The 23,870-nt window shown below is 46.5% G+C and overlaps 1 protein-coding gene across 1 annotated transcript in view; it reads left to right on the forward strand.

Annotated features, from left to right (window-relative positions):
• The first annotated feature begins 494 nt into the window (after positions 1–494).
• The window catches only part of CACNB2 (calcium voltage-gated channel auxiliary subunit beta 2), a 1,223,908-nt gene continuing 1,200,532 nt past the window's right edge, over positions 495–23,870 (forward strand). Inside the window, exon 1 of the mRNA XM_078663742.1 lies at positions 495–907. Coding sequence (XP_078519868.1) covers positions 824–907 — 84 coding nt within the window. The 5' untranslated portion in view covers positions 495–823. The remainder of the gene's footprint in view (positions 908–23,870) is intronic.

The raw sequence follows: 23,870 nt of genomic DNA on the forward strand, positions 1-23,870 counted from the left end.
CCAGTTTGAGGTACGATTAAATCATGTACTCCTTTCTCTTTTGCACCATGATCTGTGTAGTACACCAAGGAAGACAACACGGAGAACCAACTAAAAATATCCAAAAGGAATGAAAAGAAGGAAAAAATTGACTAAATGGACCACAATGTTTGGTAACATGGCCCACACTCGTGCACTGTAAAAGCTGGAATGAGGAAACTGGAGCCTACATTGAAGTAAACACCGAGCCCTCCGCATGCTGCTGCCCTCACGGGAGAGAGAGAGAGAGAACCTCAGTCAGTCATCTCTGCTCAGGTCAGACGGTCGGCGGTCACTTTGTCAGCTGTTTGTACTTCACTGATGGACGGCGGGTCAGATATGATCCTCCTGGCGTAGATATCAGTGATGCAGACCAGACTGCGCGGGAACCTCCTGAGCACAGAGACAAATTGACACACATCTCCAAGCGCGCGTCACGTGCGCAGAGACTCAGCCGAGCCAAGCTACCTTCGCCACTTCTTTCTGTGCCTGGGCTGGAGGGAGCAGCTCTGTTCTCCTTAAAAGACACATTCAACAGCGGAGGTGGCAGCCTGTGTGATATCAGCAATCTCCGCTCCCATCAGCGCGCACTCCCCGGGCCGTCTCCTGCCTCCTCCTGTTGCTCCTGCTGAAGCCAAGGCAGCGGCTGGAAACCAGCGGCACAGGCGAGCCTCCTCCATCCAGCATGGCACGCGCGCAGCCCAGGCGAGGGTGAAATAAACAGGGGGTCTCCTTGCTTTTTCAGGACTGTCACTGAAAGGCTTCCCTTCCTCCTCCAGCTGTCTTCAATCCATTAGTTTATCCAATGGTCCACAATATGATGATGTCCAAAACGCCTTCCACTTCCCAGGATATTCAGATGGACACCCTGGAGAACCCCAGCACGCAGGTACAGTGCCTTTAGCTTTATTCCGTGATGCTTTGCAACCGAGCCGCGGTCCCCAGCCTGCATTTTGTCGCTTTTCCTCGACTGCAATTTCGTATTTCCTTAGCAACTGTGTTTAACGGCTGCTACTTGATGTGAGGCTGAGCTGGGTGCGCGTGCTGCTAGGACTGTTAAGGACTGTTAAGGGCGGAATGGGGAGTAGAACCACCTGTTGTTTTTAGCTGCACTTGTCATTAGTTCTTGCGGGGGGTGACCCCCCGCCCTCCTCACTTTCCTCCAGTGCACATTTTCCTGCAGATCGCCACAAACGCCCATTCAAGCACCCAGTACTTCCTGTGCAACTCTGTAATGTAAAAAACCAAAACACAGTACCTTTTACTGGGGAGAGCTCTTGTCGCCGTCCTTTGGCGACCAAACCCGCTCACACTTGCCGTGACCCACCAGCCTCTGAGGCTGAGAGGAATTTGCCTCTTTTTGGATTACAGTAGCAGGGTGGACTATCGACTGCGAAACAGTAAACAAGCAACGAGAAGTTTATTTGACTGAAAACAGAACGTGTCAGCGCGGCCAGGGGATCCCAGCCTTTTGGTTATTTTTCCACAGATCCTCAGTTCTCCGTGCCTTCTTAAAAGTTTTATGGGACGGGGATTTCAGGCGTCAAGCCTTACATGGACTGATGTAAACTGCAGAGCTACAGCGCGAGAGAGCGTGCTCACAGCTCCGAGCCCCACACTGCAGGCAAGTTCCCGCTCTGTTTCCTGTTCATTCTCTAGGAATCCCTGGGCCATATGACGCACATATCTGTGTGATGTAGTGAAAATCATATCAATGTTTGAAAGGGAACCATTCAGGCTGTGCACCTTTTTTTAAAACGCGAGTGTGAATCTACCCTTTAGGTGCATTACAAGCCCTGGATTTTAACCTTAGATTTTGCAGAATTTAGTGGTGACGTTTTATCTACCTTTATATGGATTCCCAAAGTGGTCTCCAGTAGCAACAAGCATTTTCATCGGGTGTCTTCTGAAGTTCAGAAAGATGGCAGATGCTTGCACAGCCCCTTCTGTAATACTGATCTTGTGGGCACACATTTTGCATTTTATATAGGGTATGACCTCAAGAAAATGAGGAAACAAATTTGCCCCTGCACCTGAGCCATATTACTGATGTGGGAACAAACAGGCTCTGGGGAGGAAAACTATCTGTGCTCCACTGAGGAAGGGGCACCCACAAGGGTACCTTTTGGGAGAGGGTGTGGTGGTCCCCCGAGCACCCAGGCACTACCATAAAGGTAAGTGAATTCACTCACTGCACTCACCTGCCAGGGAATCCTGTTCCCTTCAAAATGAGGCCTGCCGACTGCAGTGAAAGACAGAGCTGCAGTCTGGAAATGCTGCTCTGGTTTTCATGGTGACTGCACACCTGCAAGCGCAAGTTAGCCCCTGTGCTGAATAGGGCACATTTTCTATTTTACTTACAACTCACTGGCCAAGTGCAGCCTTGACCCATGCACCATTTTGCATAATAAAACTCTCAGTACATGTCTATAAATTTTCCTCCACATTCAATTGCAAAAGTTTATGTTTTCACAGTGTGGATTTATCTACTATTGAGACTGACAGGCTGAGTTATAGTTTGTTCAAAAACCTTTCCACGTACGATTGTAGCAACATTTCCTACCACGGTCGAGATGAGGGTAGAACATATACCATCTTAAGAATGTGCTGTTATGGTGGCAGAGGTTTCTCAATCAAAGTGGCTGTGTACACTATGAGGGGAGCCAATTTGAGGGAGAAATCCTCCACGGGAAAAATCCACTAATGCTTGTCACTGCTCTCAGAATTTGCCCCACTTTGTCTGGGAAAAGTAGGTGTACACTATTGGTGCGCATGATCATCTGTCCTTTTTCACTAACAAGCTAAGCTGATTTCTGGCGATTTAGCGATGCCACCCTTACCTTCATGTGAAAGCCCATGACGATTTCCATAGCAATCTTTCACAGCACTAATTCAGCCAAATGTGGTGGTGTGTTAACACCCATAAATTGTGTGGCTGCTGTGCTAACATAACCCAGGGTGTGACCTCTCTCCACCGGTGTTATGTTCGTCAAAAGTGGTGCACCCCACTAGGGCAGTATTGCTGTTGCAGGTGCAAATGAAAAATCTGATCATTTTTGGTGAAATCTCCATTACCGCCCTGTTTTAAATAAGGCCTTATGTGTGCACATTGTCAGAGCTGCGGAATATGTTTTGCATGGATATAGCACAGAATGTTAGATTACAAACTTGAGAATTGGTTGAATTTTAAAAGTGCAGTGCATCAGTATCGCTCATAAGGTATCTTCTGTTGCTGTTGATGTCATTTATCAGCTTCGGTTCATCCTTTACTTACTTCTTCACTCAAATGTCTTTTGTGCATATTATCATGCTACTTGCCAATTTGGTCCTGTTGTATTTGAAAATTCATTACCTCTTCTGAAAACCGAAATTCCAGAAAATGCGTTGTGAGTACAACATTAAAAACATGTACTTCATTGTGTAGCTTATGACGTTGATCAAATTGACTGAATGAAACATTTATCTTGGGTTGAAAGAGTTGTTTAATGCAAAATGTACAGCATACTCTTGCAACATTTTAATTTCACTTCTTTTTTAGGTCTCGGTTACCAAGGCAGGCCTAGTGTTTTCCAGCATAACATATACTTGTAATAGCTTTGTGTCAGCTTCTCGCTCATGATTGATTTGTTCTGTCCCTCTCACTTTTCTTCTCTTGATTCAATAGCTTTCCTCCTTATCATTGTATGTGTCAAACCAAGACTATTTCGGCCTAACAGAGTTCTGATTGGATGAGTTATGTCTTTCCACTGCTTACCTGTATACTCTTTTTTAGATAAGGCGATAGCTAAAAGCTTTACATTTTGCTTACGTTGTATACTCATAATATACTTACTCGTACAGGTTTTCAGACAGCCCCCTTGAACCTTAGTCTATTGTTGATGTCATTCACATTTTTCATCCGCCCGCTGCAGCATACCTCATGGGGCAGTAGGTCAGCCCACTTTAGCCATTTACCAATTCACTATTGCATTCTTCTCTTTCACAAAGAGCACATCCACTCACAGAGTAGTTCCCGTCAGTGCCAAGGACTATCCTGGCAATGTTTCCTTTTTGAGACCTAAAAATATTTTTGCTTTTAGCCAATGATTTTTAGATTGGTGAGTGGCCAGCAACTCCTCCAACAATAATTTTTTCGACAAAAACCATGACAAAAGAAAACGAGTTTTGACAAAGTTAAAAGACTGGCAACTAATGCCAGACCTATTGACTTTGCTAATGATTGTTCATTTTATAACTTTGGTATTCATAAGTCCATGGGATCCCTGTTTGCTTCATCGCTCCTCCCGCTTTTTCCACCTCCTCGCCATAGCCTCCGTGATTTATTTTCAATCCTCAACTTCCAGCTACTCTTGTCGCCACCCTTATCCCTTTCCCACTTCCCTTCTCACAAATAAAAAAAAGACATTTTTTCATTTAGCAAACGCCTGGCAGTTGAAAAGCGCTACTGGGCTGCTTGCTTTCCTTTTTGTGCTTTACATTAACTTTCTTTTTACTTTTTTAAGCATTTTAATATACTATGTTAACATGACTATCTGGTATATTAAAACAGTAAATTAAAAATGAAATGTCCACCATGCCAACACAAGCACACATGCATCACAATGTATGCATATACATGCATCACAATATATGCGTGCTCATGGGTTGCCATCTTGGAAAGGGCTTTCTTAATAGTAAATCCATTTTATGATCACCCAAGCACTGGTAAAGTCAATAGCTTGGCATTTTCACGCCGTGAGCAATTGTCTTTGCCAGTGCTTTTTAATCAACTTATTACACTTTTATAGCTGTGTGCTAATTTTCTTTTATCATTTTTTTCCCATATATTATTTTTTAATTTATAGTTGCATTATTTTTCTAATAAATGTTCTAGAAAACAGGTCTCGGAGGGAGAATATTTGTATAAGAGACTTGGAGGAGGGTGTGGAAGGACCGTATTTGGAGGCCTTTGTGGATGGGCTTTCACAGTAATTGTGAGTCCACATCAGCTGAAGATTAAAATAGACAGGGTTCGCCGAGTTGGGAATCTGTAGTTGGGCAAACGGCGTTGCACAAGGGATGTCCTCGTTAAGGTCCATTCTTTTAAAACTAAAGAAACAATACTACAAGCCACAGGGAAAAAGAAAGCAACCGGCTGCTGTTTCAGGATCTGGCACCCTTCACTCTGGTACCCAGGCAACAACTAAGGTCGATCAACACCAAACTCAGGGAAGACAATATACGCTACAGATGTACATTCACATTTGGTCTAACCTTCGGACTCAACAACAAATCCCAACTTGTCTCAGGTCTAGAAGAAGGCCTGCACATTTTGGGCCTCCCTGTCCCTGAAGATGACAATAGCCAAGGCACCCTCGAAAGACTTAGACGCGATGTCAAGGCCAAGAAAACAATGGCACACCATCACAAAAGGAAAACCAAGCAGCAAATGAGGGCCAAGAACGATCGCTCACCGGTCAGGAGAAAATCCATGCCTTGTTCTTGGGGAGGGAGCCACGAGGACAAGAGAGATGAACACAGGCATAAAGATGTTGAATAGAAATGGAGCACCTTCGTCAAGGTAAACGGTCTGAAGTGGAACCTAATACTAAAGATCTTTTTACAGATGGAACGCTATGCTGATATCATCCGTCGGTCGTGACAGTGGGCACTGCCCGTGTCTCCAGTTATTATACCAGTTTCTATCATTACTGAACTGGCTGGAAGCCCGTTGGCTGTCTGGCGAGGGGTTGATGGGAAGTTACATTTTCTATTTCTTTTTACACGAGGGGGGGAGAGTACCTGGTGGTGGGATCAAGGAATGAGTGGACAACCGTTACAAATGTGGTTTGCTGGATCACTATTCGCTGCTGAAAGAGGTAATTGTAAACAACAACCAGGGATCGTTAAAGGAGGAGCGGGGATATGCGGGGAGGGAAGGGAGAAGGGCAGTGTTCAAAGAATGGTAAAATGGTCTCAATAGCCTCATGGAACATAAAAGGTATGATTTTGACCCTTAAAAGGCAAAAAGTCTGGGAATACCTCAAGGATCACCCGTTTGAAGTGGTAGCATTGCAGGAAATGCACCTTAAAAAAACAGAAGAGATGCAGCTCCGCCATAAAAGCTACCCATTATTCTATAGATCGTCCACCAACTCCAAACAAAAGGGAGTGGCCCTGCTGTTCCACAGCTTGACGAAATTCCTGACTGAGGTTATTAAGTCTGATCAAGAGGGCAGAATATTCATGGTGAAGGGGAGACTGAGAGGCATACATTGCACATTTTTTCTGTATACGTCCCCAATACAGGACAAATTGTGTTCTTGACCTCACTCCTAGACCAGATAGGCAAATTTACAGAGGGCCCAATGATACTCATGGGCAACTTTAATCTGACATGGCAAGCAGAGGTGGATAGTACACACTCTCAGAGGCAGCCACAAGCATCTTTTCCAAGGGAACCAAGCAGAAAATACAAGCGTTGGGCCTACAAAACGCGTGGTGGACGCTCTACCCAACCACCAAAGATTATACCTTCTTTTCACATGTTCACTCTACATATTCCAGGTTAGATAACATTTTTATAAGCCAATCTCTCCTAGGTTCTTTAGAAGCTGAAAAGATAGTCCTGATTACGATCTCAGATCACAGCTTTGTAACTATCAGTCTGTCTTGGAGGCACAATGGGTCAAGCACTCATTGATGGTATTTTCCAGTTCCAGTGACCAGGGATAAACTTATGAGAGAGGAGTTGAGGAAATCCATCTCTGACTTCTTTGAGCTTAATGACCCCCAGGCCACCTCAGTCCAGAATAAATGGGATGCATTTAAAGCAGTCCTCAGGGGTGAGTGCATAGATATGAACTCCACCCTAAACAAACGGCGGGATAAGGAACGAGTAGCACTAGAGGAGGAACTGGTGAAAGTAGAGAGGGACCATATGACAGCACAGTCACAAATATTGAAGAGGCAACTCACAGTACTGAGGAGGAAAATCAAAGCAATTTACACTAACAGGGCGGAATACACACTATTGAGACTCCGGCAAATCTCCTGTGCGCAGGGAGGCAAAGTAGGGGCCCACTTAGCAAGACAGTTGCGCCAAAAGAGGGAACATGAATACATAGGGGGCATACAGGATAGGGATGGCACTATATCCCATAAAGACAAAGTTCTTTTTGTGTTTTATTTTAGACTTTTATATAGCGTGAACTAGACCAGAGAAATCGGGTATCAGAGCGCTTTACATGAGCACCAGTTTCGTTACAGAAGGACATATTCATTTTTGTTAGGCACTGGTAGATTAAGTGATTTGCCCAGAATCACAGGATGTTGAGCGTCGTTGCCGAGACTCGAACCCGGTTCCCCAGCTTTGAGGTCAACAGCTCTAGCCGTAAGGGTACATCCTCTCCCCACGTTAAAGAACACATTTTCAGTGGGTTTTTTAGGGACCTCTACACAGGTACACAACCAGATACTAATCTACAGCAGAGCAGAAATACCTGGACTCAGTAGCGCTTTACCAGATCTCGCCTGCAGAGAATGATCGGTTTAATGGAGCGATAACGGAGGATGAGGGCCTGACATGCTTACAACTCAATTTTATCAAATATATGCGTCGGAACTCACACCACACCTCACATTGTTATTTAATGCAATAGCCGAAGACTCAAAAGTCTCAAATTCTATGGCTGAGGCTGTGGTCATGGTGATTCCCAAACCAGGAAAGAATCCACATAAATATGCATCCTATCGACCCATTGCACTGTTAAACATGGATGTCAAATTCTTCTCTGCCATAGTAGCTGCGCGAATAGATATGTTAATGCCCTTACTAATCCACCCTGATCAATCAGGCTGCATAAAAGGCAGACAAAAACACAATAACATTCATAGGACTATTCATTTGATTGAGAAATTTGCCAAATTCAAGATTCCTGCACTATTGGTGGGCCTAGACGCAGAAAAGGCCTTTGACAGGTTAGATTGGTCTTTCCTTTTTCTAACTATGCAAAAATTTGGATTCTGGCAAGGCTTCATTAACATGGTGCGGGCTAACTATAGGTATCCACAGTCAAGAGTGCAGGTTAACGGGTCGCAATCACCACCATTCTCCCTGAGTAGGGGCACAAGGCAGGGGTGCCAATATTCCCCTTTGATGTTCGCTCTCAGCTTTGAACCCCTGGCGGTTCGGTTCAGAACAAACCCAGAGATCAGAGGCATACAATTCGGGGGCACGGAACATAAGGACTCGCTCTGCGCTGATGACATATTAATAGCGCTTACATACCCGGAAACCTCCCTACAAGCATTACAGACAGAATTACATACTGTTGAAGCAGTAGCGGGCTTCAAGGTAAATACATCAAAATCCTTCATATTGAATCTTACAGTCCCAGAAGAGGAAGCCTTGCGACTTCAGGGGCAATCCACCTATCAATGTGCCAAACGCTCCATTCAGTACTTAGGGATCCAACTCACTCCTAGAGAGAAGGCATCTGAGAGAGCGCAAACTGACCTAAATGTATGAGTGCATCACACTTACCCGTAGTAAGCACAAATCATGAGGAGAAATGCCATGAGTGCTAGTAGTATCTGCAATTATATTCTGAAGGTATAGCTAATGTAGAGATTTAAGTAGAAGTGGAACTAATACAGAAATGTGTGACACTATATGATTTTATTAGATGTGATTATTCCTGAATCCATGTCGTGTAGCTGTTAAAATGTAAGATGGCATGTGGTTAAACGCAGAATGTGGTAGGCCTCAGGGCCAGAGCTAGAAGGGAAGGTGTTTCTTTTCACGACATAGATTGCACTAATGTTTTGGTCATTGCATTAATGGGCCATGATTTATAGATGTGTTTACTGAATAATAGAATAAGAGTATTAACATGCTTTAATTAATGAAGAAGTTGAATGCTATAATTATTATGAGAAATGCTGTAGGCCTGAAATGTTTTAACATTGATTTACACGTACTGGTCTGGGCCGAGAAATGTTGCGAAACTTTTGGAAGTCTATGAGAGTTGGGATCTTGGCTGCAGATGTCTGTCTGCAAGAGAAAAGGGGGGATCCAATTATAAATAATATGAATAGAGGTCTGTTCAGAAGACGGCCCAGACATGGAGGAGGGTTCCGGAATGTTTTAAGGGGTATCAGCGGGCCGGAGAAGAGTCTGAGAAGCAAGGTCAACTCCAACGTATGAGGCCCAATACAAAGCAGCATGGAAAAAGCCAGAAGCTACACCACGTGAGGGGCGTCTCGTGAGGGGCGTCTCAAATGTTGTTGACTGTTTTGTATTAGGGACAGCACCCCTGGGTGGAGTTAGAGCAGATGCCTGAGGACCCTTTAGAGAGCGGATGGGTAGGCAGAGAGGGGTCATGACTGGAGAACTATAGGTTTTCACCAAGAGACTAAGAGTGAGTGACTTCCCTTGGGGGTCATTCACTGCTGACACCTTTTGTTAGGATGAGACTTGGTTAAGTAGGGATACCATCTAGAGCAGGGTAGGGACAGCCTAACCTGTGTGTTTTCCCTCCAACTTAAATGAAGGAGAGATCTCAATATGCGTCAATGCTGATAGCTTTATTATTCTTAGAACTTGTGCTGGTAATTTCCGTTGCTCGTCTGAGGGCTTTCAGAGAGCACATGTATGTAGTTGGACCTGTGTATCTCGTGAATCTCATTCTGAGATGCCTGTATTTGCAGCTTATCCTAACCTTACAATAAACTTTTGAAAGCTAGAAGTTGTTTGTGATCTTGTGGAGCGAGGTCCTTTATTGGGTGAACTAACTTGGTAAGAGATGCACTTTCTTCCCTCAATGACAGGCAACAAAGGTTCAGTCGACCAGATCGAGGTTTAGATCAATAGTGATAAGGTATCGATCAAAATCTCGCCCTTCCAGTTGGTAGCTATAGAGGATGGTTGCCTTCTTGAGGACGGTGACCTAGGCCAGGTTAGCTTACCCCAAGGCCCTTAGAGATCGATGATCGGAAGAACCGCCCGCCGAAGAAGATCCGGATGACGTGAGACAGAAAAAGCAGCAGTATCGGTCGAGAGTGAGTATAAAGGGTCATGCGTGTTAGATTGCGGTGTTTTTGTATTGTATCTATGTTGTAATGTCTGGCGGAGTTGAATGTCTGTAGAGTGACTGTGGAACAGGTTGTGAGCGCGCGCAACCGGTGGAAATCTTAAGTTCAAGGAGAGCTTAAGTGGTTCGGGTGTATCGGACACCCAGAGTAATTGTCAACTAGTGTGAAGGGGGTCATGAGGTACCATTGATCACCCGAAAGACCGAGATAGGGGGAACGTAAGAGTGAGTGCGTGAGTAACGGACGCTGGTCGGAGGTTACTGTGTGTGTAAGCAACCTATCAGAGAGACGATAGACATTTCGTCAGTTGTGTTGACAATTACATATAGACTGTGGACGTACAGTCGAGGGAAGTGACCGCTTGGTCGGAAGTAGTCATTTTTCGGTGTATGAATGGGACGCATGCATGACCGGGAGACGAGTTGAGAAAGGAGGGGTGCTGCTGCGAAGCGGAGAAAAGTGACGTCAGGAAGTGTCGCGCTGTGATTGGCCAACCGGAGAAAGACCGCGCTGTGATAGGCCAGCTAGCAAAGACGTCAGAAAGTGTCGAGCTGGGATTGGCCGACCGGAGAAAGACCGCGCCGCGATAGGCCAAGTTAGCAAAGCCGCGCTAGGATTGGTGGATTGTCATCAGGAAGTAAACAGAGTAGCGAGGCTGGATATTGTGCGTATAATTATGAAGTGTTTTAAATGGCTGAGAGCGGCGTTTAAAAAAGAGAAGCGGGGATCGGATGAAGGGGAAGAAGCCCCGCCGGAGGGTACGCCGGCTCGTTACATGGCAGTGAATGTTGGGCTGCATACGATCCTTTGGATAACAGAGTGGAGTAAGATTACGGAAGGAAATGAGGAACTGACGTTCCCGAAGTACGGGACGTTCAGATTAGAGGTGTTACATCGATTAAAATCAGTCATGACCTCAATGAGACCCTTGCCTAGACCGACCCAGTTTGAAGCCCTTGATGCATGGATTAGGGCAGCGCATGTAAAGAATATGAACAGACGACAAGAAAGGGTGAAACGATCGGTAAGGGCAGTACAGGATGCCAGATGGGATGCGGATGCTAAAAGATGGAGAGTGCATAACATGGAAGTCAATAAACTGTACCCAGTGTTAGAGGTGCCCGGAAATAAAAGCCCCCTAGAAGAAGATGATGAGAGCGAAACAGAGGACAGCCTGATAAACAGATTATTGACAGACAGGCCACCCCCGTATAATAGAGCAGGGGGAGAGGTCGAGCATAGTGAAAGAGAAAAGGGGGGCAATGCAGGAGAGCATGGACCGCTTCCCAGTTCAGAGTGGGATCCTGAGGCAAAGAAAGAGCTGTCCCAGCCTAGTCAGGTGCAACAGGTAGTCGGGAGGTTTGTGGTACAAAGAGCGCCGGAAACGGAGTGCGCCACATCCTACGCATTACCAGATGCACTACAGGTACCTGTTACCATAGGTCCTATAATATCGATATATGACCCAGAGAGAGCAAGAGGGGAAGAACGGGTACGGAAGGACGGAGAAAGAGCAGAGACGGCAAGGAGGAACGATACGATCAATTTCCCAAGTCAGATGCCGATACCAAGAGAGTGGAGCACCCCGGTGCACACAGCAGGGGATCCAGGAGGGGATCCTGGGGGCCCTAGATGGCCAGTGGATATGAGGGGATCTGGACGAAAATCCTTTCAAGAGCTAAATGAGTACATGAAGAAGTGGGATGAGGCAGTGGAGGCTCACAAGAGCATCATAGCTGCGGAAGCTGAAAGGGAAAGTCAGGACAGCAGAGCTCGGACTCACTGCGGGGCTGGGGAGAGCAGCCCGGAGTGGGACTGGAGAGAGAGAGATAGTAGGGGAGTCACCCATTGGGCCCGGAGTGGAGATAGAACGGACCTGGAAAACGGGGGCCCCGGGAGTGGAGGGGTGGCGCGCCCAATACTCAGTGAAGGGGAGAGGAGAACGCAGGAGTACAGAAACAGCTTTAAGTGTACCCACTGTGTGCCCGGCACCAGAGAACTGAATGGGAGTTGTGAGAGGTCGCACCATAGTCCCTGTGATGACGGACACGAGCGCAGCCCAGGGAATATGGGGAACCAGGAAGGATCGTATCGGATACTGAGCGATACTAGGCAAAGGGAGAGTAGCGACCAGAGGGAAAATAACAGAGAGGTGTACGGTGAAAGGAGAGAAGAAAGAGAGAGTGGGCAGAGCAAGAGTGGGGGTAACAGGCCCGTGTTCCATCACCTTCCAAGATCGGATGGCCGAGCATGGGACCTGGAGAGATGGGAGCAAGGGAGAGCACTCATTAACTCTCCCGAGCCCAAACGTAGAGCTCGGAGTTGGGATGGTAGGGAGACCAGTGAGCCCCCTTCGAAAGACATATTGCGAGCTGAGATAAAAGCCAAGAGACTCGATGTCGCCAGCTTAAGATCAGACCTGGATGACATGGTAGATGGTACCCTGCCTTTAGAAAGACTGGAAATGTATGAGCAGGATGAAATACTGTATATGGCAAAGGACATCACTCGAAAGGCGAGAGCAATCCATGAGAAATTAGTCGAACTAGCAGGCAAATATATGGTGGACCTGTCAAGAACCAAAGCATTACAGGGTAACCACAGGCTACATTACACAGATCGAGACCTAGATGAGAGGAGAACGATCGGGCTGAAAACGCACATAAGGGAACTGATCACTGGAATAAGGACATGGAGGGCACTAGATAAGTGGGAAGAGAGGTGGTCCAAGAAAGGGACCGTCAGGAGAAGCACGCTTGGTACGACACCAGGAAGGCTGCAGGGAATAGGAGCATACCCTTTGCGTGAAGTCGCAAATGGGAACTATGTGCATGTCCCTTGGAGTAGGGGAGATTTAGCTGCTTTTACCACCTCCTTCCCCAAATTGCGGGAAAACCCAGTGGAGTGGTACAAGCAAGTTGAGAGATTTGTAAAAATCTCAAAGGTCCTATGGATAGATCTGAACACGCTGTTTGACATTGTAGTACCAGGAGATCTGTGGACAGCATGCAAGGTTAGCGCTGAGTGGCCCACAACGGAGCCGGAGAGAGATGCTAAGACTAATGGGCCGTCCGAGATTGTGATGGCAAAATTCGAGAGAGTGATGACTTGGCTGAAAGAGAAAGTGCCAATGCAAGACATAGATTGGGTCAGAATAGACCGAACCAGACAGGAACCCAAAGAGACAGTCCACGAATATTACGAGAGATTGCTGAAGGCGTTTAAACAGTATAGCGGCCTGGATGTAATGGATCCAAAAGACATAGGGCAATTTGTGTCCAAGTTCGTCCTGGGACTGAGACCGGATATTAGTTTAATGATTCAGCAACACTTGATTTGTTGGCAAAATAAACCCCTAGACGAAATACTGAGATATGCCAGGTACTGCTGTGATGAGATAGACTCCAAGGCTAAGAAACTAAAAGAAAAATTGATGGTGGTACAGATGCAGGCAGCAGGGAAGGGGGGACAGCAGCAACAGCAGCAAGGAACAGGTACAGGAGGAAAGAAGCAGTACAGTCAGAACAAGGGCAATGAGGAGAGTTCCACCTTTAGACCCAGAATAGACGTAGCTGCCTTGAAGAAAACGACTAGGTGCCACCAGTGTAACGAGGTGGGGCATTGGAAACGCGAGTGTCCCTACAATGTAGAGATAGGAGAACAAGAGATAGAGGAGGAAGAGGTCCAGAGCGCGCCTACAAGAGGGGTGACGCCATACCAGGGAAAGGTGCTCAAAGGGGGGGGGGCTCCTCCCCGAGCCCAGTTCCCGCAACCTCCCCGAGTAGGGACTATGGGTAAGACCTATAGACAGATGCCCCTGTTTGTAGAAGGAGAAGAGTGCTATTATGTGGACCCATTAACCGGACAGAGAGTGGAAAGAGAAGACTGCACCCTCGGGGCCGCCTTGGAGGTGGACCAGAGGGGACCCTATGTCGAAGCAGAAGTAGCAGGGTGCCCCACGACATTTCTGGTGGACACAGGAGCCACTAGATCCACGATCAGATCAGCTGCAGTTCCAGACCTGCCCATGTCTGGAGAGACCATACAAGTGGTGGGGGTCGCAAACAGGAGAATAACCAGCCAATTGACAGAACCGGTACAGGTGAAAATAGGGAAGTACAGTGATGAGCACCAGTTTGTGGTTTGCGATTCAAGTCCTGTGTGTCTGCTAGGCAGAGACCTGTTGTGTAAATTGAATTGTACGATATACTGTACACCTCAGGGAGTGGAGGTATTGACCAATGATGATGACGCAGACTTCAAAGTTGCAAACTCAAGAATATGCGTGGAGCTGTACCCTACTTTGACAGTAGATGAGCTCCCCTGGGACTTGAGAGAGACAGTGGCACCAGAAGTATGGGATTTCACTGGGGAAGAGATTGGATTGGTCAAAGGGGTGGACCCAGTGAAAATTGTAGTGAAACCACATGCTGAGTTCCCAAGAACACCCCAATATAAATTGACTCCAGAAACGATTGCAGGCATAAAACCCGTGATCGAGTCCATGATTAAACAGGGAATACTGAAAGAAATCGTGGGTAGTCCATGCAACTCCCCGATTATGGGTCTGCAGAAACCAAATGGGAAATTCCGGATAGTGCAGGACCTCCGAAAGATTAATAACATAGTCGTTTCGTGTTGTCCAGTGGTACCGAATCCATCAGTGATACTGTTTCAGATTCCATTCCAAGCTGAGTGGTTCACTGTGATTGATCTTTGTCAGGCTTTCTTCTCGATCCCTCTGGACGAAGAAAGCCATTTTCTTTTCGCATTTAAGCTGGAAGGTCGCGTCCTAACATGGTGTCGTATTCCTCAGGGGTATACAGAAAGCCCATCGATCTTCAACCAGCTTTTGAAGAAAAATCTTGAAAGTCTAGTGCTGCCCCAGAAGTCAGTTCTGGTCCAGTACATAGACGACCTCCTCGTGGCGTCAGAAACAGAAGAAGCTTGCAGGGAGGACTCCATTGCTTTGTTAAATCACCTAGCTGCCAATGGGCACAAGGTGTCCCCGGGAAAGTTGCAGTACTGCCTGACAGAAGTGCAGTACTTGGGACACAGAATAGAGAAAGGCAAACGAAAGGTGTCACCAGACAGGATAGAGGCGATCATGAAAATGAATGCGCCTAGGACACAGAGAGAGGTCAGGATGTTCCTAGGGATGGTGGGTTATTGCCGACAGTGGATCGCGAACTTTTCACTGAAAGCAAAGCCCTTGCAAAAACTGACGCATAAGGAGGTGAGCGATCCGGTACCATGGGACAAAGACTGTTTGATGGCATTCTTGCAGCTGCGAGAGGACCTGTGTCGTGCTCCGGCATTGGGAATGCCTGATTACAATAAACCATTTTTGCTTTACTGTTGTGAGAGAGAAGGTTGCGCGTTGTCTGTGTTAGTCCAAATCCATGGGAATGTCCGTAGACCAGTTGCTTATTTCTCGGCTACCTTAGACCCAGTAGCCGCAGCGTTGCCCGGATGTCTCAAATCCGTTGCTGCAACGGGTGTCAGCATTGAGAGATGTGAAAATATCGTCATGGGGCACCCGTTAGAGGTGTGCGTGCCCCATTCTGTTGAACTGTTGATGACCAGGACCAAAACACAGCATCTGACCAACAGCAGGCTCACGCGCTATGAGCAAGTTATTCTTGCTGCAGAGAATGTGACCCTCAGGAGATGCTCTGTTTTGAACCCTGCCACCTTGATGCCACTCCCAAATGATATCGAGGATGATGATGAATGTACAGACCATGACTGCCTCGATGTGACTGAACTATGCACCAAACCCAGACCCGACATCGTAGATGAGCCACTGACCGACCCAGACGAAATTTTCTTTGTCGATGGCTCATGTGTAAGAGACGAAGTTGGGCAGTTGAGAGCAGCTTACGCTGTTTGTACAATTACTGGAGTTGTGGAAGCTGGGTGCCTGGAAGGAGTACACTCCGCTCAGGTAGCCGAGATTATTGCCTTGACACGTGCTTGCTTGGCGAGCAATCAAATTCGAGTCACCATATACACCGACAGCCAATATGGTTATGGGGTGGTTCATGATTACGGGCAGTTATGGTCTCAAAGAGGGTTCATGACCTCTTCAGGCTCTCCCATTCGCAATGGAGAGTTTGTGCGCCTGTTGTTAGAGGCGTTGCAATGTCCAGCAGGTATCGCAGTTGTAAAGTGCACCGCACATACCAGAAATGAGGACTTCGTCTCGAAAGGCAATAGATATGCCGACGAAGTCGCGCGGTATTGCGCGGAACAAGGGTACTCTTTCACAGAGGTGGAAGTGGGTGGAATAAATGTAAGGACTGAATTAGCCATGATATTGGAAACTGTTGATACTTGGGACGAACTGACAAACATGCAAGAAAATGCTCCTGATTTTGAAAAAGAAACATGGGAAAAGGCAGGATGTGTAGTGGGTGAGTCCCATTTTTGGGTTTCAGCAGACGGCAGAGCAGTGTTGCCCAATGAGATGGTGAGCCCAATGGCCAGACACATACATGGTCCCGTACACCTAGGGAGAGACGCTATGCTGAGAGTGTTTAGACAGACCTGGTACAATCCTAAGTTTAGAATAGCAGCAGAAGCAGTGTGCCAGCGTTGTGTGACCTGTCAGCAGTTGAACGTAGGGAAAAGAACACCAGTTGCACTGAGCCACATAGGAAGGTCTGGAGGTCCATTCAATCGAATGCAGATAGATTTCATTGAAATGCCGAGGTGCAACCGCCTCCGCTATGTCCTGGTGGTTGTTTGTGTATTCTCCAGATGGGTTGAGGCATACCCTACACGTAGGTGCGACACCCTCACAGTGGCCAAGTTACTGCTTAGGGAACTCATTCCGCGCTTCGGGGTGCCGGCCTCTTTGGAATCAGATAGGGGAACGCATTTCAACAGCGAGCTTGTGAAGATGATTTGTGCGGCTCTGAACATAGATCAGAAATTGCATTGCAGTTACCGACCAGAAGCCTCAGGAATTGTGGAGCAGATCAATGGCACGATCAAAGCCAGAATTGCAAAAGTGTGTTCCTCAACGACCCTGAGTTGGCCTGACGCCCTGCCATTGGTCCTCATGAGCCTTCGTAGTACCCCAGACAGAAGAACGGGGTTGTCACCACATGAGGTGTTAATGGGGAGAGCAATGAGGCTGCCATCTGTCCCAACTACTGCACTGTTAAATATCACAGATGATATGATCCTGGACTATTGTAAGGGGCTGTCTGACGCCATTCATTCTGTGTCCCTTCAGGTGCAGGCTGCCGAGGTTCCATCGTGCCAGGGCCCGTGCCATGACCTGTACCCTGGGGACTGGGTCCTGGTGAAAAAACATGTGAGAAGAAGCTGCCTGGATGTTCGTTGGCGTGGGCCCTTCCAGATCATCCTGATCGCGAACACGGCTGTGAAGGTGGGAGGCCTGCCCAATTGGATCCACGCGTCACATACGCGAAGGGTTCCAGCACCTCTGGAAGAAACAGCTCCTCTCTCGGATAGACGTCCAGCAGAGGACCGAGAAGCCATAGAGGGGGCTAGCCAAGCTGTAGAGGTGCCAGCGGAAGCAGGGAACGAGTCTGACCAAGCTGAGGACGGTCAGTACAACAGCGAAACAGACGACGCTACAGAAGGAGAAAGTAGCTGGGAGTACGAGTCAGACACTGACAGGTCTGACAGAGAGCGAGAACAGACAAGAAGGAGAAGGAGTAGAAGGGCACGTGGAGAAGCTAATTGGCCGCAAAGAAGGAGCTCTAGCCTGAGGTCAACTCCAGAGATAACCCTTCCTCCAATATCAGAAGACTCAGACCCGGAAGAAGGTGCTCAGGGCGCTGAAGCACCGGACCGAAGAAGGTCAAGAAGAGTGCGTGTGCCAAGCAGAAGATACTCCACCCCTGAGTGGACATATCTGGCGACAAATGTCTTTGAAACAGGAGACAGGGAGGATTCGAGCGGTGGTGGTGTCCAGTTCTGAGCCCATCGTCACCGTGGAAATACGACTGTTGGTACCCGGAGTCGAACAAGAAGGGTCACTAACATTCATGCTCCCCAGACCTCCCCGCCTCAGCAAGTTAAAACACATGTTTCTCTCAGAATTGCAATTCCCCGACTTTGGTACAACGATAACAGCCCATGAAGAGCACAATCTTCGTTTGGAAATACTGAACTTTGCTATCGAAGCTGCAGGCACAAACCTGATAGTAGATGCTTAAAGGACTTTGTAAATAAAGCGAGCAGAAAAAGAAGATTACCTAGCGCCCAGGAAGCAGAGAATATTAGGGACCTTCCCTTGAGTTGATGGAGAAGGGCTAGGGTTGTCTGTATTGAACTATTAAAGGACCTTTGCGAAGAAGGTTGTCAGCTTCCAGTTGTGTGGATTCTAAAGACAAAAAGAGTAAAAAGAGACTGTAAAGGAACGAGAAGAAAAGAACTTTGTGCCAAGATAAGAGAGAGCCATATTGTCTGACGAAATGGAAGCCGGCACCCAGAACCGCAGAGCTAAATGTATAATAGGTACACTAATAGTAGGAGTGATAATATTAATAGCTTTAGTGGTAACAATTTCTTATGTAAAGGGACATGAGGAAGAGGCGAAGGTAACTGATGTGAAATCTGTAGAAACGCTTACACCCACTGTTGCTGGTGAGAAAAGGGAAAACACTCAAGAGAAAGCGTTATTAGCTGCAGAAGCCCGCAGGTTACACGTAGATGAGTCCCAAGGAGACTTTAGGTCAAATGCTTATGCTAAACTCTTATATGAATACGTGGATGCCATGGAGGTTAAGGACTGTTACGTCTGCATGCAGTTGCCGGCGTCTGTAGATGAAGGCATTAGATATCATCACCTCCCGCTGACATATGGCATTACATGTAGCTTATTGCTTAGTATATTTTATGGGAGAGATAGTTTTGAATACTATTTCTCCAACTATGATTCAGTGTTGCCAGAAGTCCCAAATTATAAGCAGATGAACAAATGGGACTACTGGAAGAGTGAAGACAGATTGGCCAAGTTCTTCATTCCTTGGATTACCTTAGATACTTCACATGCCCGTAGAAATAACCTGACATGTAAGGTGTCAGAAGTCGAGAAGAAGTTCATAGGGCAGGTGGATGATCGTTACAGGAGACAAAAGATTTTGAAAAAATCAGGACAATGGAAAACAGATTGGACCGAGGAAGAGAAGGCACACAAGAGAAAGGGTAGTAGTGGTCCAATAGCTTTAGATAAGACGCAGAGAGGAAAGCTATGTCTACACCGAGCCAAAACGTATTACGAGAATGTATACGTGGGAGAAGTCAGCTGTGAACATGCTTTTAATATAGAGTACTATACTAAAGATTTCCTGAAGGGAATGCAAGTGATTCCAAATGTGTATTTTGTATGTGGAAGAAATGCCTACGTGAGACTACCTGACAACTGGTATGGATCATGTTACCTAGCAATTGTCTTCCCCAAAATATATCATGCACAAGACTTAGAGATCATCGAGGGCAAGACATCATCGAGGGGAAGGAGAGATATAGGAGATGCAGAAATGGTTGGAGATGTCTTTGTAGCTGTGTTCCCTCTTTTGGGACTAATCCTTAATGATGTTAAAATTAGACGACTGGCAACAGTCGTCGACAGGTTGTCTGCCAGCACTGCTCAGTCCTTAATGCTGGTAGAAGGAGAGATGCAATCGATAAGGGCTATGGTTCTTCAGAACCGTCTTGCGTTAGATGTCCTACTAGCAAAAGAGGGCGGAGTCTGTAAGGCTTTGAAGGTCCAGGAATGTTGTACTTACATTCCAGACAATTCAAAGCCCCTTGAGAAAGTTATTAGGAACATAACTGATATTCACAAGGAGATCGAAGACTTGAGTAGAGAAAATGTCTGGGAAAAGGTGGGCCACGGAATGAGTGAAGTTGGAGGGTGGATCTCCACCCTAGGCAAAAGCTTTGTGTGGTATATACTAAAACCTATCATCATAATATTGATCTGTGGGATCATATTGTGGGGATTGGTGAGGGTATTCAAATGGTACAGAGCAAAAAGGTCAGAAAGGGCCCAAAGAGAGCAGCTGCAGAGATTGGCTGCCATACAAGATAATCAGTACAGGAGTCTGAGGGCTCTGGAAACGCAGAGACAAGTTATGCTAGCAATAACTGCAGTTTAAATGTTAGTGATGACCCCGAGAGGTCATCAAAGGGGGGAACTGAGAGAGCGCAAACTGACCTAAATGTATGAGTGCATCACACTTACCCGTAGTAAGCACAAATCATGAGGAGAAATGCCATGAGTGCTAGTAGTATCTGCAATTATATTCTGAAGGTATAGCTAATGTAGAGATTTAAGTAGAAGTGGAACTAATACAGAAATGTGTGACACTATATGATTTTATTAGATGTGATTATTCCTGAATCCATGTCGTGTAGCTGTTAAAATGTAAGATGGCATGTGGTTAAACGCAGAATGTGGTAGGCCTCAGGGCCAGAGCTAGAAGGGAAGGTGTTTCTTTTCACGACATAGATTGCACTAATGTTTTGGTCATTGCATTAATGGGCCATGATTTATAGATGTGTTTACTGAATAATAGAATAAGAGTATTAACATGCTTTAATTAATGAAGAAGTTGAATGCTATAATTATTATGAGAAATGCTGTAGGCCTGAAATGTTTTAACATTGATTTACACGTACTGGTCTGGGCCGAGAAATGTTGCGAAACTTTTGGAAGTCTATGAGAGTTGGGATCTTGGCTGCAGATGTCTGTCTGCAAGAGAAAAGGGGGGATCCAATTATAAATAATATGAATAGAGGTCTGTTCAGAAGACGGCCCAGACATGGAGGAGGGTTCCGGAATGTTTTAAGGGGTATCAGCGGGCCGGAGAAGAGTCTGAGAAGCAAGGTCAACTCCAACGTATGAGGCCCAATACAAAGCAGCATGGAAAAAGCCAGAAGCTACACCACGTGAGGGGCGTCTCGTGAGGGGCGTCTCAAATGTTGTTGACTGTTTTGTATTAGGGACAGCACCCCTGGGTGGAGTTAGAGCAGATGCCTGAGGACCCTTTAGAGAGCGGATGGGTAGGCAGAGAGGGGTCATGACTGGAGAACTATAGGTTTTCACCAAGAGACTAAGAGTGAGTGACTTCCCTTGGGGGTCATTCACTGCTGACACCTTTTGTTAGGATGAGACTTGGTTAAGTAGGGATACCATCTAGAGCAGGGTAGGGACAGCCTAACCTGTGTGTTTTCCCTCCAACTTAAATGAAGGAGAGATCTCAATATGCGTCAATGCTGATAGCTTTATTATTCTTAGAACTTGTGCTGGTAATTTCCGTTGCTCGTCTGAGGGCTTTCAGAGAGCACATGTATGTAGTTGGACCTGTGTATCTCGTGAATCTCATTCTGAGATGCCTGTATTTGCAGCTTATCCTAACCTTACAATAAACTTTTGAAAGCTAGAAGTTGTTTGTGATCTTGTGGAGCGAGGTCCTTTATTGGGTGAACTAACTTGGTAAGAGATGCACTTTCTTCCCTCAATGACAGGCAACAAAGGTTCAGTCGACCAGATCGAGGTTTAGATCAATAGTGATAAGGTATCGATCAAAATCTCGCCCTTCCACATCTATATGGCCAACTATCCCCCAATGCTGACCCAAATACAACAGGATCTCCAACACTGGAAACCAATGTACATCTCATGGCTAGGACGGATTAATGCTGTCAAAATGACGTATCACCCAAAGCTAGTATGTCTGTTCTACAAACTCCCAGTTGATGTAGAGCGTGATCTACTACCCAAGCTACGCTCCTTAATTACCAAATTCATATGCAAGGGGGAAGAGTATGCTTACCGTTCCATGTCTTAAGTTGTCCAAAGAAGGACGGGGGTGGCGCTACCAAACTTCTCAGTCTATTTCAAGGCAGCCCAATTGAGGGTACCGGTGGAATGGTCCAGGAGAGAATCCGTTAAGCAGTGGATACACATAGACATGAAGATATTGGCCAGGACGATTTGGGCTATCCCCTGGAGATTGAAAAAAGAGAGGCCAGCAAATGCATACATTAGCACTCCGACATGCACCATGCTCAAGGATTGGGATGATGTCACAAGGGCGGGGGAGGCAGACATCATTTCCTTCACCATACACACCCATCCATTTCAACCCAGACTTCCCACCAGCTTTGTGAGACAGCCCATTCGACACATGATGGGAAGGTGAATGCCTGATGATTTCAGACATGTTCCACAACTTTGACGTGCATACATTCTAAACGTGTCAAAGGGAATTCCAGGTCCCAAGCAGTGAACATTTTCACTCTCTCCAACTCAAACATTAGGTTTCTCAGCCCAGGGTAAGAGAAGCCGCCACCAGAGAACGCACCATGATACAAAAATGGGTTCAGAGGCAGGCACCACGAGGGGAGAGATCTCTTTTCTCTATGGACTGCAGCTGTTGGCAACACATGCCCCACGGGCCCGTTACATGTCCCTCTGGGAGCAAATCATTGGGTGAGATATCTCAGAAGAGGAGTGGAAACATCTGTGGTCGGATATAAGGAAGAGCAATCACTCAGTGAGTGTAAGAGAGGCTCATTACAAGACTCTTTATGATTGGTACCTCTACCACACTAAACTTAAAAAGATCTTTCCTAACTCCTCTGATCTCCGCTGGCGTGGATGCGGTCTTCTTGGGGACTTTCGCCACATATGGTGGGACTGCCCAACTATTCGCCCTTTCTGGGAGGAGATTCTCACTCATATTAAGGAAATGCTAGGTTACCCTATACTGACCTCCATTGAGGAAGTACTTTTAGGCATTAGAGACCTGGGGTTAGAGCACCAGACAAAAGCAGGCAAAGCAATTTTATGGGCATGTTTAGGAGCGGCCAAAACAACGATAGCAGCAGCCTGGAAAAAGAGGGAGGCTCCAGCGCTGTCACTCTGGCACTTGCGGCTCTGGAGAATACTCACGATGGAAAGATTAGCAGATATTTTTAGAGATGATTATAAAAAATGTGAGTATCGGTGGGGTCCATTTTTAAAATTGTTTACATTTTTTAGAGTTTTACATTGCGCGAACTAGAGCCGAGACATCGGGTATCAGAGCACTTTACATGAGCACTCTCTTGAGTGGCCTTCCATCAGCAGTATGTCCACCTTCCATAAGAGCATTACACCTTTCTCAGCTTTAGGAGGGTTCTCCTTCCTTTTCCAAGTATTTCTAGATACACCTCTCATCCCTCTTGGCCTTGCAAGACTTACATAGGACACAACTCCATGCTCTGATACAAGTCTGACTACTCAATGAAAATCAGGCAGTTGATGCACCACCACCAGGGAATCCCACCCCAACAAAGTTGGGGTGGGGTTCTTTTTTCTTTTTGTTCAGGTTTGTTTTGTTAAAAGTGTCATGACTTGAAGCAAGAGAGGGAGGCAGAAGGACCTCACAGAAAGAGAAAATGAACAGTGATTAGATGTAATTGAATAACATTGCCCTATATTTGCTTCAGGCTCTCATCTAAATGTAATTTGTCTTTACCAGTCGTGCTGATTAAATAAATCTTTAAAAAAAAAAGATGAAGAGTCTGATTTGTTAGTCGCGCTGCTGTCGGGGCAAAGTGAAGGTGCAGGGGGACGTGGGGGAGTACAAAAACAAATAAAAATAAACCTACCTCCATCCTGCCGCATTGCCGCTCTTCTGGCTCCACTGCAGGCAGGCGCAGGCTCTCAGCCTGCCCTGCGGCCAATCATGACGCTGCTCTCACAGCATGAGATAAACATCAGGATTGGCCAGAGTGCCCTCAGT

Source organism: Lissotriton helveticus, chromosome 10, assembly GCF_964261635.1.
Source record: "Lissotriton helveticus chromosome 10, aLisHel1.1, whole genome shotgun sequence".
Classification (NCBI taxonomy): domain Eukaryota; kingdom Metazoa; phylum Chordata; class Amphibia; order Caudata; family Salamandridae; genus Lissotriton; species Lissotriton helveticus.